Consider the following 14575-nt stretch of genomic DNA (forward strand, 5'->3'; position numbering starts at 1 on the left):
ACCTCTTTAATGGCTTGCTTTTTGTAAATCTACAGGCATACCATATTAATAAAAGTATATATATAGTTAAATATTTTAGTTAAAAGAACCAACCACATTTTTTAAGCCTGAAAAAAAAGCAATTTTTGCATGATATTTTGCAAGCCAAAGAAGCAAAATTTTTAACATGTTATTTAAGTGTCATAAGTATCTTATTATCTCAGTACAGTAAAACAGTGGCAATATTTTTCCATAGTTGAATTCTAATAATATCTAATAATCTAATCATTTCTAAAAATCTCAACTGTACTTGCTTGACACGTGAGAACAATCATTGTTCTTGTGCGTACATTTGAGCTTCCGTTGACCATATTTCTTGTGCTCTATGTATGCATGTTGATCAATGTTTATATGTGAATAAAAGCCTAAATTATACCTGTTATTAATCAAATAAAGTGATCATGAATTAAGCCGCTTGATTCTAACGGGTTTACGATCTCTTTATGAATGTTTTGAAGATTCAAAGTTTTGGGTGAATGAACAAAAATATCTCAGAGATCATTTAAAATATCTTAATTTGTGTTTTGAAGATGAACAAAAGTCTTAAGATGGTGACTAAACGATGACAGAATTTGTGGGTGAACTAACCAAAACGACCCCAAAGAACTAGCGCTGATGAAAACCGACGGTGTTGTCGACTGTGTTGTCGTGTAAATGAGACAACTGTCTATTTCTGCAGATATATTCGTCTATATTCGTCATTCAAAAAGGGAAACCGACGCTGCAGACACACAAACCATAAACAAAGCAGTGTGCTTACCGTTTTGAATATCAATCCTGCTAAACACTTTCTTTATTCCACTCTGCTCATGTTAATATTGAAATATTCGCCAAGAACACTCAGGTAAGATGACCTGACCTTCAATCTGTACCGTTTTGACTTCTTTGCTCGCTGTTTTACTATTATTCTCACGCACTGACTCGTTCACTAAGCTGAACAGCCAATCAGAGTTCCCTCTTTCACCGACCTTGATTCAACTTGTGTCCCGGGCTTAAAAGAGACTTATTTCGAAGCTGACACTCTCAGTGTGCAAAATATGGCAAATATTCAGTGCACAGTTAGCCTAATGCTAGCAAATAAACTAAAATAAATACTTGTTAATAGATCCAAGTCTTATTCAAATATTTATACAAAATATTTAGTTTGAATAGGACTTGGAACACACACACACATACACACTTGGTTGGTTTTGGAGACAAAAGTCCATGAGGACAGTTTAAAAGCCAGGCAACAGGTTATGCCAAAAACTTCATGAACTCAAATGAAAAACCCAGATGTTTTTCTGAGCAATAACAATCCAGACTTTAAAGAAACACGCTGCACATGAAGTCAGGGGGAGAGATAACAACATTACAAAACAATTAGGCCATCACACACACACACACAAAAAAAAGATCTAGAGTTTCCTTATCAATGGCATTTAAAACTAGAAGCCAAATGAGACATTTGAAAGTAGATCCTAAATTAGGCTTTGCACAGCGAAGTAGGCTAGCTGTTTTCATCCATGCAGAGAAAACAAAGACAAATCAGTAGAAATAAAAAGATACGTAAAGGAAAAAGGACACCTTTGCGGTCGGGCGGCATGCCAAGTTGTGATTAGAGTAGACAAAACTGGTTGGACAGGAAGAACACTCACCGACTTTCCCGAAGGCCTCCCGCAACTCCTCCAGCTCATCTTTAGATATCTTTCCTGCCATCTCCCCGAAGAACAACCTGAAGCTCTCTCAGTCGAATAAAGTGTGTCCTTCTATGGAGAGAAGACAAAAACTTTATTGTGTGGACTTCCAAATTGTGGTAAATGCACAATGGCGCCTGTCTTCCGCAAGAGAAACCTGGAAGTGGAATTGTACAGTAAGATGATAAGACATGCAAATGACATGCAAACGTCTATCAAGTATGAAACAAGAGCAGACTATATTTGGGCAAAACATATGTTCGAGAGGGCGTGTCAAGACAGGTCCTTTTGAATGTAATCTGACTGTAAGGCAAGCAGTGCAGTCACATGGTTCTTTGCAAAGAAAATGACTGAAACACTACTTCATTTATTTAAATGACTAGGCTAGTTTTTGTGTTTAGTCAACTGCAGAGTCAACTGGAAAAAACGAGCAAACAGTCACATATCCAGTTATTGCACATTGAAAATGGTAGAAAACAAAAAAAGATCAACTAAAGGAAAGAGTCTAATCCACAGCCAAAAGTCAAAGTCTGGACGTGTTTCTTTGGAAGATCAATGTGTTATTTTATCTCTGAGTTATGACAGATGTGTTCAGATCTGAACACCAGATGCAGTCTATACTGAACTGTGCTACAGTCGGCCTGTTTTAGTTTAATTGTGAAAGAGGACCTAACTACCTTCTTAAAAATAAAGGCTCCGAAGTCAAGTCATACAAGAACCAATTGAGTTCCCCAAAGAACATTTCAGTGAACAGTTCATAAAAGAGCCCTTTGAAGATCATTTTATTAATCTAAAAATAACCCTTTTCCACTATAAATAACCTTTTGTGTAATGCAAAGGTTCCATTGATGTTAAAGGTTCTTTCATGGAACCATCAATGCCAATAAAGAACCTTTACATATACGAGTATAGTATAAACCTTATCATCCAAACACACAATAAGCAGTAATACACTAAACACTAAAATTAATTTACTCACCCTTGTTTTGTTCCAAACCTGTATGAGTTTCTCTCTTCTGTTGAACACAAAAGATATTTTAAAGAATGTGGGTAATCAGACAGTTGACGACACCCAATGACTTCCATAGTGTTCAACAGAAGAAAGAAACTCATACAGGTTTGGAACAGAACAAGGGTTAATAAATGATGACAGAATTTCCATTTTTTTCTATTTTCATCCCTTTAAAGGTTCTTTATTGAACCATCAATGCCATTAAAGAACGTAAGTGTGACATAAACCTTATCATCCAAACACACAATAAGCAGTAAAACACTAAACACAATACACTAAAACCATGGTAAATATTTGTCCAGGATATAACAATAATTAATATCATCCATTTGAATGCAGTATTATGGCATTGGCCCAATGTGTCAGTGAGCAGCAATGAACACACACTATGTTGACGTACCGTTTGAATCGAGGCCACAACAAAATAAAACCTGTTGAGCAGAGTCCACCCACAGCAGCTGAACCAATAACAGATGCAGCGTTCCAGCCTCCGTTGCACACACTGACCTGAGATCTGCTCTTACGGGCAGCGATCACAGCACTTCAAGCAACCAAAGACACATCTTCCTATTAGCCACTACCTTACAAGAACTCATGATGATTCAGGACACACCCGCAGCGCATGTCAACATCTCCAATCCCATAGTCGTCAATCCAGCTCGTCCTTTTTTTCACCAGTTAGTTATGTCATTAGCGGTGTCAGCTGTCCAACCACACCCCAGTGGGACAGCATAAAGTTAGAGACTGCTAAAAATGCTCTAAAAGGAGTCAATGGCATGCCAATGTTACATAATGGTTAAACTGTTTATTGTTTGAATAACTCTTAAAGACAGCGCTAGACTACGATTATTTGCCTCAAGGTCTACATTTGATGTCATCTTTCAGCTATTCGGAAGGCCAACACAGAAACTTTGCTGGAATTTTTAAGAAAAACACAAAACACAAACGGGCCAAATCTCCACCCTTGTGGCATCCCTTTCACGGACACAGTACTGTGTGCTACATACCTTTATTGAATCATCAGCTGGAATCGATTCTTCCACAATTCATGCTTTGATAACCTTCATCACAATCCAAGCATAGATCAAGTCTAATTTGACTAAGGTTTGTTTACTTCCCAAATGAGTGAGGACTCGGAGTAGTTTGACCTCATGGGATTGAGTCATGCACAAATCTAAGCAACCAGAGAATCCTGTCTAGTCACTAGATTTTCAGAGTCTCTAAGGACTGCCAACACTGCACGAGTGACTGAACAAAGTCAAAACCATTATGCAGTGTTAAGTTACAAAGCAAAAGCAAAGGAAAAACAGCCACAGAATTGCTTTCTTGGGGTTTTGATTGAAAAACACAAAGCGGAGCATGTGCTCCACCACACAAAATGGATTTACCAGTCTGACGAGATGCAAAAAAGAAAAGCTTAGTTAACACAACCGGTTACCCAAAAACTGCTTATTTCACTCCAAAACTGCAAACAGAGAAATGTGCAAAACTCTAAAATGTGAACTCAAACAACAGACGTCTTTCACAGATGTTGTGCTGTTGGCAGAGCAGCTGGGAAGAGAGACAGACAAAACAGACAGAGACTGCTTTTCCCCAGTGTATAACGTTAATGAGAGAGTGTGGGATGAACGGGAGAGGAGAAGCAGCAAAAAAGAGAAAAAGAGAGCCAAACCTTTGGGATGCGTGCAGAGAGTGGGTCTGTAGGCAGCGGCGGTCGCAGCAGAAGAGGCAGTGCTCGCTCCACACCCTTCAAGGCTAATCTGAAACACCAGCATTCCTGCCTGCCTCACAAAGACCTAGGCAGCAAGTCATAACACTTCCTGACAGGCTATGGGAGTCGCGGTCGGCGTGTCCGCCGGGGAGGGAGGAGGGATAGGCAGGCGCAGGCGAGAAGGAGAGGGGGAGGGGAAAGCGTGCATGCTTTGCTTTTTTCTTTACTACCAACGTCTCCATCCCAGATGTACAGAGTAATGCAATAAAGTCACGAGAGAGAAAAGGGGCAGGGAAAAGTTCAATGCATCTCTCAAATCCGCATACCGTCACTCACCTTAAAACATCCTGTTGCTTTAAAAAGTCGCTACCAGAGAGGAAAAAATAACAGTGTGGACAGACATATGCTGAATCACTCCACTGAATCACTTGGAAACACATGTGATATCTTTGCATGTTCAAGCAGAAAGACTGTTCAAATAAACAGATTGTGCTTTTATGTTAGTTAAAAAATCACATGTAGTCAGCGCAAAAACTGCTGCCATTTGGCTGCGAAAATAAATAAAACATTTTGTAATATCCTCCCACAGTCTATCAGTGGTAAACTAATTTCAAGGACGGCTGAGCGGGTAACTTAACAAAGACTCATTCATTTGCCAAGGAAACAGCCCACATGATAAATAACAGAACATTCACAGACACAGACCTTAAATGAGGGCATGATGACCTCAAAACACACTCTTACTGTTTCAGTTCAGCATTAAATTCATCAAATTTGGCTTGTGCATCATAATCTTATTTCTCATAGCCTAAAGCACAAGTTGCATGTGGGTTATAAATGGGTCTGGGGTTTAGCGAACTGCTATGCATTTGCCAGGGCCCCCATGTTTAGATAGCCCACCTCCACATATTTTGCCCCTCTGATATGTCCCAAGACCTCCTTTTTTGCCCATTTCATGAAAACATGAGTCTCTATGAAAAGTAAGAGCACACCTCTCATGATCTGGGACAAGTTGCACGACAGCAGAAACATACGCTCATTAGCATATAACCACTCACATTTACATACCAATGCCTTTTCAGCAGAAACTTGGCCGCACCCTGATGAGAAAGTGTGAACTATGTTGTATTTCACAATACAAGGTTAGCTAATCATACCAGATCTCATTTACATAGAGATACCACCTAGGCTCATTGGAAAAACATGCCTTTACATTTTTACAAAACTCCAAAAGCTTATCTATACATACAATTCAGTGCAGTTTCCAGCTGAAATGAACAGTAGAGACAGTAAAACACCAACATCTTCTATTCATTTTCACAGGAGCTATGATCACAGGAGCAGATCATTGATAAATAAAGACTTTTTTAAATGCGATTCATTATAAAACACTATGTTATGGTCTTTTACCACACGCATGATTGGTGAACTAATATATTTTGATGTTAGCATCACATAACCAGTTCCATATGCATCTTCTCCCCATAGTAAACTTGCTTGTTAGCTCACTTAATACAATATTACACACAGGTACGAGTCCTGTGAAACATGAGTCAGAGCTCAGACACTTGTAGAGGAAAGCTAAAATGGCATTGTTGATTCATTGTCTTGGCTTTTGTTAACACTATCGGTTAGGTTTAGGGTCGGGTTTAGTTTTGGTGCTACGTTATTTTCAAACGAGATCATTAACCTTGCAGTGCCACTCACTGAACACTTCATTTCTGAACTGCCATGATACGTACAACCAACATAAAACATTGCCAGATTCACATATTAAACTGATTAAACTGATCATGCTGGGCATTTCACTCTGAAAGTGTCACAAAACGTGGAGGAAGCAATGTTATATCATTTTGCAGAAAATGAAATGTCGTCACATGCATGTTTTCTAACGAGCCTCTATTCTATGTAGATGTGTGTGTAATATTAAGGATTGTTAAAATATTTTTTCATATCCCAGCTTATGAGACAAGCAAATCATCAGTTGATTTCCGAGAAGCAAAAACATTGTGGCACAAAACATCAAGATCAGACACAACAACTGCTCAACCAATGGCATGATCTGGGGGCGGGACTATTCGTTCGTCCAACCATAACCAATGGATGACGTGTTTATAAAACCCTTTTGAAAACAATCATGACTAACATTATTCACAAATAAAAGGTTTTACAGGAGCCCTGCTCACATTGCATGTTCTAGACACAAGTGAAAGGTTCCTTTCATTATGAATGTGTAAATGTGTTGCCAGACCACAGAGGAATTCCTGATTTCGGCATTCCTGAAGCTCAGGTTACAACACAACACAACACCTGTTAAACAAGTCGGATCTTGAAGATCAGGAACATTCAGTTTCAAGAGGAAAAATCCCCGTAACAGCTGGAGAACACAGTTGTGTTGGATCCTCAAATTCCACCACTGCAAAACAACAACTAAGATTTTAAAGCTCTCTCATCTCTGTTCTTCTCAACAGTTGCTGAAACTTGCTGGCATTTTGTTGCCAGAAGAAACAATGGTAAAGCAGCAGAACAAAGGTCTACTTCAGTGCAAACTAGAGCTGTACGATACTGAAGAAAAATGCCATATGCGATAATAATGCGATATAAGATATGCGATACAATAATGCTTAAAGTGTGTAAAATAAACTCAAATTATCTATTCGTTTAAAATGATGTAATCTACATACATGTTTCACATTCTTTTTGTGACGTGAAAACATCTCTACAACTCCTGAAAGTGAACATCAGTGTTTTACTGTAGCGTAAGAAGTGTTATTTTAACATCAGTGGGGTTTAGGGGTTCAGGTTATCCTACATTAGGGTTATTTAACAACAGAAACTGAATAATCAAATGTAAAAATAAAACACTGCTAAGTTTTCACTGTATTATTTAAATATATCCTGATTCATATTAAAGATACAAAAGTTATTTAGCCAAGAGCAGTGAGTGATGTTATTGCAAGCCGTTGCGATATGCATATCGCGATACATTTGCGATATTTCAATATATTGTGCAGCCCTAGTGCAAACCGTGAAGACAGGTGTTCACTTACAGGTCCTTTAGCAACACGAGAGAGAGAGAGAGAGAGAGAGAGAGAGAGAGAGAGAGAGAGAGAGAGAGAGAGGAGAGAGAGAGAGAGAGAGAGAGAGAGAGAGAGAGAGAGAGATGATTTTATATGAACCAAGAAATAACATCTTGGAAAATCTTATTAATTTACTATAATGCAAAAAAAAAATATAATAATATTTTTTTTTTTTAAATCTTTTCTAAAAGTAAAGTGATATCAGTTTTGTAGCAGGCTGTGATTTAAATTCAAAACATTGTAACATTCCTATAACTGGATTGTTTTATTTGTATTTTATTACTTTTATATTGTATATTGTTACTTTGATAAATAAATTAATCATTCTGTGATTTACAAATTACTAGTAAAAAACATGCATTACAGTAAAAACAAAATAATTTGTGAGGGAAATGTTCGTAACTATCATCAAATCGTCAAAACTCTCACAATTCTTTAAGCAAAATATATGTTGAAACGGGACATTCTCTCAAAAAAAAGTGGAGGAACTTGAATGGCACAGTAAACCTGACACTTCACGCAAACATGTTCACTCCTAACGGCTCTACGTAACTCGAGCTTTCAACCATTCAAAGTGGTCAAATTTACCAACAGAGTGATGTGAAATGTAGCCTACCGTTTCAAAACAACATCATGAAGACATATCAAAGCAATCTGCAGTATATTTAGAGCAATGCAAATGGGATTCAGAGTCACACAACAAATTAGCCTAGAGGAAGGAATAGCTGATTGTTGATATGACCCCTTCCTAGCATTCAATCGAGCAAGAACTTAAACACTGAAGAAAAGAAAGGAACATGAAGTCCAGCCAAGAAAAGAGCAACAATATTCACAACATTCAGATTCACAAGGCCGGACATTAGAGGTGAACGCAGGTTTGTGTAGTCAGAGCATGTTTAGTCTACAGCCTCCACCGGGTTATCACAGATCATAAAGCATGAATAAACCAGTGAAGTACTACAAAACCACATTATAAAAGACAGACTACCGGTCTGAAAATGCTGACGTCAAGTCGTCCCAAACATACAACTCTCTTTCTTATAAAAGGAGATGTTTAGCAGAATGTTCACGTTGCTCTTTTCCATACAATCAATGGCGATCACATCAAGTTCCAAAAACAACAAAAAGCCTCTTAAAAGTAGTGAAATCTAACTGTAAGTTTGTTCTGTTACATGTAGTTCTCACTGGATCCGTCAGGTTTCACATTAAAGTCCCCCTGCAGTCAATCATTTTATCCCTTAAAACTAATTTCTGTCAGGACCACTATTGTCAAATACGATTGATAGTTAGCATACAGTTTGGATTGGCGGTATGGTTCTGTTCTGGGCAAGAACTCCCTGCACTCTAGCATGGATAAGAGCAGCAATAACCCCCCTCAGGGTAAACAGAACCAACATGAATGTATTGCAGATATCATTAATTCAAGATTTTAAAGTACAACATAATTGAGAATTTATTCTGATTCAAGGGGAATCAGAATGCCAAATCCTGACTGGACAGGAGGAGCTGGGGAGGGAGGAGGGTAATGACCTCCTGAGAAACGCGACAGCTGCTGATAATACTGAAGGAGCTTATATATGAATACAGTGATAGGCGTCGTATTCCTATAGGTAGACGTGGATCAGCTGAGAGTCAGCTGACGCGAGCTTGACTAACGAGACCTGCCAGAACTGACGCTACGCTTGATCTGTGAGAATCAAAATTATGTTTAAATTTTTTTTCCTGTGAAAATTTCCTCATGCCTTAAAATAGCTTGAATGTACGCAGATCTTAAATATGCAAATGAGCTCCGCCTCACCTGATCCACTCGCTGAACTGGTTTAATTCAGCCATGTTTGACCCAGAAACTGATCCAGAAAAGAAGAGGAAGAGTGAATCATACAGGCTCGTCTACAAGTCCTTGTCTCAGAATGGTAAAGCGTTTTATGTATCGCTCTCTACAACGTCAGAAACATAACGGTAATTGATATGATTAGCCTTTAGCTTAACTACGTTATCAAACAGCTAATAATGTGTTGCTAATGTTTATGAATGGCAGTGAAGCGCGCTGGAAGGTCACATGATAATGACAACATGGAGAATGCAGAACCAGATTACATTCATACCCATTACCTTTTTAGCGCATACAAAATACTTATTCAAAAACAGTAGCTACTCAAGAGAGTATGCGATTTCAGACGCAGCCAATGTCCTTAGAACATGTAAAAACGCATTTTATGCTTCTTTCCAAGTGGAAAAAGGTCTTATTCACTGTAAGAAAAAAATCATTGTTGGAAAACAGAAAAGGCACCCGTAATTTTCTGCCAAGTTTACAGACATTTTCTTTTAACCCTAAAACACAACATAGTGCAACGTGTGATTCAAAACACACACGTAAAAAATCAATACGGAAAATTCCTTCATATTAACACAGTGCATCGGTGCCCGTTTTTACAGGCTTTTCTTTGAGTGCTGTTGCATATCAAGACTCAAAGTTTGGTGGCTTTTATGAGGGGAAAATGTGGCAGAACTGGGGTGGAACCATCTGGACTTCCCGAACAGTCAAAACACTAAGAGCCCAACAGATTTTTTTTTCATTATCATTCAAGACCGTTAGTTATACGCCCACTAGAGGAGACGGAGAGACACAACAGGCCTGAGGAATATTACTTAGGGAATCAGAATAGAAGCCAACTTTGAGAGACTGTGGTGTCAATAGAAACCATCTGTGGAGTCTTCAATACAGCGCTGAATACTTCCTCTCACTGTCTATCCTTCCTGAGAGGCATGGCATTTCATTAAAAATAATCAAGATTCATTCAGCACAATAGTCATATGCTTGGAGGTCATGAGCAAACAGCCTCCCACAGACATTGCTGAGGCATTTTTGTCCTGACATCACTTTAACCAATGGCGTCCAAACCACACGGTTCTCCAGGAACGGCTCTGACCGAGAACATGCTCCAGTGAACCGGCGGCAAGTAACACTTACAGCTGAAGAATGAAGGGTTTGAGAACGCGAGACGGCTCCCGGAGGAAGAATATAACCACAGCATGACAGAAACCAGGATGAACAGTGTTTCGAGGAGGACAAAGCCAGACATATCTAAAGGAATAGCTCACTGAAAAAAATCACTTGAAAATTCTGTCATTTTATAGCCTACTCTTTATTTATTTCTTCTTCTGAACACAAAGGAAGATGTTTTAAAGAATGTCGGTAACCAGAGAATTGTTGGACCCCATTGACTTCCATAGTAGGAAAAAAAATACTATGGAAGTCAATGGGGTCCAACTACTGTCTGGTTACCGACATTCTTTAAAACATCTTCCTTTGTGTTCAGCAGAAGAAAGAAACTCATACAGGTTTGAAACAGCTTGAGGGTGAGTAAATGATGACAGATTTTTTTATTTTTAAGTGACCTCTTCCTTTAACACTGGCTCTGTAATGATCAGGAATGCAGACAGATTCACCTTCCTGCTTCCTGAGCCAATCACAGCTTTGGGAAAGCAATGCAAGATATCTGAGTTCTCAGTCTTTGTTATGGCCTTTTCAAAGGTTGTCTGACGAGCAAAAAAAATAAATAATTCAAAACCACACATTCCTATCTAGCCCAGCAATGCAGGCAGGGAAGTTGCCTCACGTCTAGGGCTTTGCACCACAACAACTCACACTACCGGCTGCTGAGACATGCTATACAGTTCGCATCCAGTGTATCACACAGATTACTTCAGCAAAGTCTGGAAGTGTGCTCCATTACACAGTAAATGTCCATCGAAGGAAACATCACAGTGTCGTCCCCCAAATGAGATTCCAATCCGAAGGGAGAGCACATGTTCAGTCTAAAGGGCACTGCGAATGGGGAATAAGGGAACGTCGATACATCACTTCACAGGAAGTGGAGAGAGAAAATTACCCACCAGCCATTGCAAGAAGACTGACTAAAATATATGCATAAAAATGATTTGACGCTCCAGCGTTTTTAATACATTTAAGTTATAGCCTAAATACATAAGAATACATAAATAAGTCAGTAAATTGTGCGAGATGCGACAATAGCGTGGTGCAGGGATGATTATTAAAGCGCAACTATCATGATTACAGTCAAATAAGATACAATACACATCTAAGGGGCCGTTTACACAACACCGTTTTCAACTAAACCCTTTTTATCCGTTCGTTTACACGACAATGGCATTTTGGTGGCCTGAAATGAAGCTTCTGAAAATGGGTTTCAAAGTGCAAGTTACCGTTATCGTCTCTGTGTAAACTACAAAAACATGAACAACCTCAACAGACATCGCGTGCTCAGGGAGTAAGGAGCAGTGAACACTGCATAGGGACCCTGTAAATCTGTAAAAAAGGCTGTCTTACTGTCTCTTACTTGGAATGCAGAATGCAAAGTTTAAGACGCCTGAAAGGTCAAAAACATCTGTAAAAGTATGCAGTACCTTATCTATATACTAGAAATATACATGGCATACTGTATCCCATAATGCAATGTGTTCAACTTTACTTTCATTTTGACAGTGATAAATGATCTGGAAGTAATCTAAACCACAATTTCAACACCTAATTATTACTCAGTTGGACTTCCAGTCTTGTAGTATTGCAGTATTGCCAGTATTGCAGTATTGCCAGAAGAGTTCAGATGCAAAAGCCTCTAAGTGCCATCTGGAATTTTCTTCTAGAATGATCATTTTTTATCAAGCTTGTATATTTAAGTTCAATAATTTCACTTAAATGTCAATGAAGATTACCTATTAATTGTCATTTAAGTGAAATTACTGAACTTTAATATACAAGCTTTATAAAAATGATCATTCTAGAAGAAAATTTCAGATGACACTTGAGGCTTTTGCATCTGAACTCTTCATATAATAAATTATGTATCCATGCACATCATTATTTATTTATTTTATTAATGAGTCCTATTCTTTAAATCAGGGTTCACCAATCTCGGTCCTGGAGGGTCGCTGTCCTGCAGAGTTTAGCTCCAACCCCAATTAAACACACCTGAACCAGCTAATCAAGGTCTCACTAGGCAGACTAGAAACTTTCAAACAGGTGTGTTGGAGCTGGTTGGAGCTAAACTCTGCAGGACAGCGGCCCTCCAGGACCGAGATTGGTGAACCCTGCTTTAAATCAAGATAACTTCCCCTCCCTCTTGCAACAACATCTCTTCTCTTATCTTTTCTGATGGTGTCACTCACATGAGATCCACCAATAGCAAACCACTGCCATCCAATCATTTCCCCATGGGCAAAATCAAGCCCCGCCCTACATCTGTTCTTGTTTGAGAAGCCGTTCCACTACATCACAATAGAAAAGAAAAGAGTGTCACAACTTCCATTTCAATGCTGACTTATAAGAAAGTTTTAAATAAAGTGCATACTGTACAGCACACTGTACATAGGCTATACTGCTTCCTGATATATGAACAGCATGCAAAGACATACACTTTTCAAGTGCTCTCCCAATTTAAAATGCAGTAGTTTAATGAAATAGCCTCAGTCCTGGAGCACATATAAGGACTGCAGTTGACATCAGTGGTTCATCTCAACAGGCGGGTCTGGTCAAGCACACTGCAGTTTTACATGCATTATTATAGGCTACTAAATACTAACTTACACTCCAAGTATGAGTAGCATGCTATTCAAAACATTAAACACGTTGGCAAGGGTTCAAGATTTATTAAGACTGTTAGCCTAATTATTTATGAAGCACAAAACAGACTCAAGTCTTTAGCTGTGTTCAGATCTTTATCGGATGTAAAATATTGCCAAGTAAAATATGGCAAAGGGCGTTTCATGTGAAACGGGTTAATTGAGAAACACGTCACCTATTTCATCCATTCGTCATCAAATCACAGCTATCATAACATATATCATAACAACAACCATACATGCTTCCGGCTGCACATAAGTTACACACTCTCACATCACATCATTAACCGTCTTAACACTGAGGGGGAAAAAAAACCCGTTTCATAGCAGCATATCGAAATGAAAATGTACTTCCTAATGCAGTGATGACATAAAATATATTCAACTTCCAATAAGGCTCGCGAGACTGTTTGTAACTCCATATAAATCGTATGTATAAATGAAGATTAAAACATAATGCCTCCGTGTTTGTAGGAAGAAAAATAACACATCTGAAAAACAAAAGTGCTCTACATAGTTTAATAAGTTCAATAACTTACTGCGTCCGCCCGTGTGTTTGTTGCCCTGCTGGCGTTTCACGCGAACACACACTCTCTCACACACACACTCACTCACAGCAGCACTGAACTCACTGGGCCGTGCCTCACACACAGCGTCTATGCTACAGTACACTACACACACTAGAGTCTGTGCTGACTACATAGACAGCCTTCTGTGGCAGCACAGCCTCACACACCGACAGCAGCCTAACTACACACACTTGAACTCGCACACACATGAACTGTCTACCAAACATGACAAGTTGACGCGATTGGGATTTTGTCAGGCTTTTTTTTATTTTTATTTTATAACAATAATAATAATAATAATAATAAAATAGACTAATATTCCAACTAAACATGAATCTAAAATTAAAACAGAAAATATAAAAATAAAATCGAATTGAAATATATTATCCAAAAATAGTAAAACTCACAGGACAGTTTAATATAGTGGGTTATATCAATGATAACACTGCCACGACGTCCAGCTCACTAGTCACTACCCGTGTTGCAGTAGGCCTATGGTACAGTGATGTATCAGATGGTATTACCTACTATGATATATATGCCATGGTATTGATTACTGTACTTGTGTGCCATTGTTTTTAGATGACACTCAACAGTAGAATATACTGTATGGTGTATGTCCAAAAACAATATGGTATTACAGTTATACAAGTAATTTTTGTTAGTGTAGGAATTGAATTCAGTTATTCACTTTTCATTAATTCATTCATAGCTGTATTTTGATATTATTATGATCATAAAAATAAAAATAAAATGATTGATACTGTTTCGTCTGGGTCATGCTGCTGACAAGTGTCTTTGGATCTTATTAGGCTATTTTTTTTTTATAAAATAACATTTCAACT

At 38.4% G+C, this 14575-nt stretch overlaps 1 protein-coding gene across 2 annotated transcripts in view; it reads right to left on the reverse strand.

Annotated features, from left to right (window-relative positions):
- The window catches only part of pls3 (plastin 3 (T isoform)), a 33495-nt gene extending 19566 nt beyond the window's left edge, over nucleotides 1-13929 (reverse strand). Inside the window, exons 1-2 of one of the 2 annotated variants that reach the window (XM_084133747.1) lie at nucleotides 13701-13929; nucleotides 1677-1787 (exon numbers count right to left, since the gene is read on the reverse strand). In XM_084133747.1, coding sequence (XP_083989873.1) covers nucleotides 1677-1737 — 61 coding nt within the window. In that variant the 5' untranslated portion in view covers nucleotides 1738-1787; nucleotides 13701-13929. Of the gene's footprint in view, nucleotides 1-1676; nucleotides 1788-4399; nucleotides 4679-13700 lie in introns of those variants that run through there. The other variant, XM_084133746.1, reaches the window with a different exon arrangement.
- Between the last annotated feature and the right edge of the window lie 646 nt (nucleotides 13930-14575).

The sequence above is a fragment of the Abramis brama genome (assembly GCF_963993115.1).
Source record: "Abramis brama genome assembly, chromosome: 13".
In the NCBI taxonomy this organism is placed as follows: Eukaryota; Metazoa; Chordata; class Actinopteri; order Cypriniformes; family Leuciscidae; genus Abramis; species Abramis brama.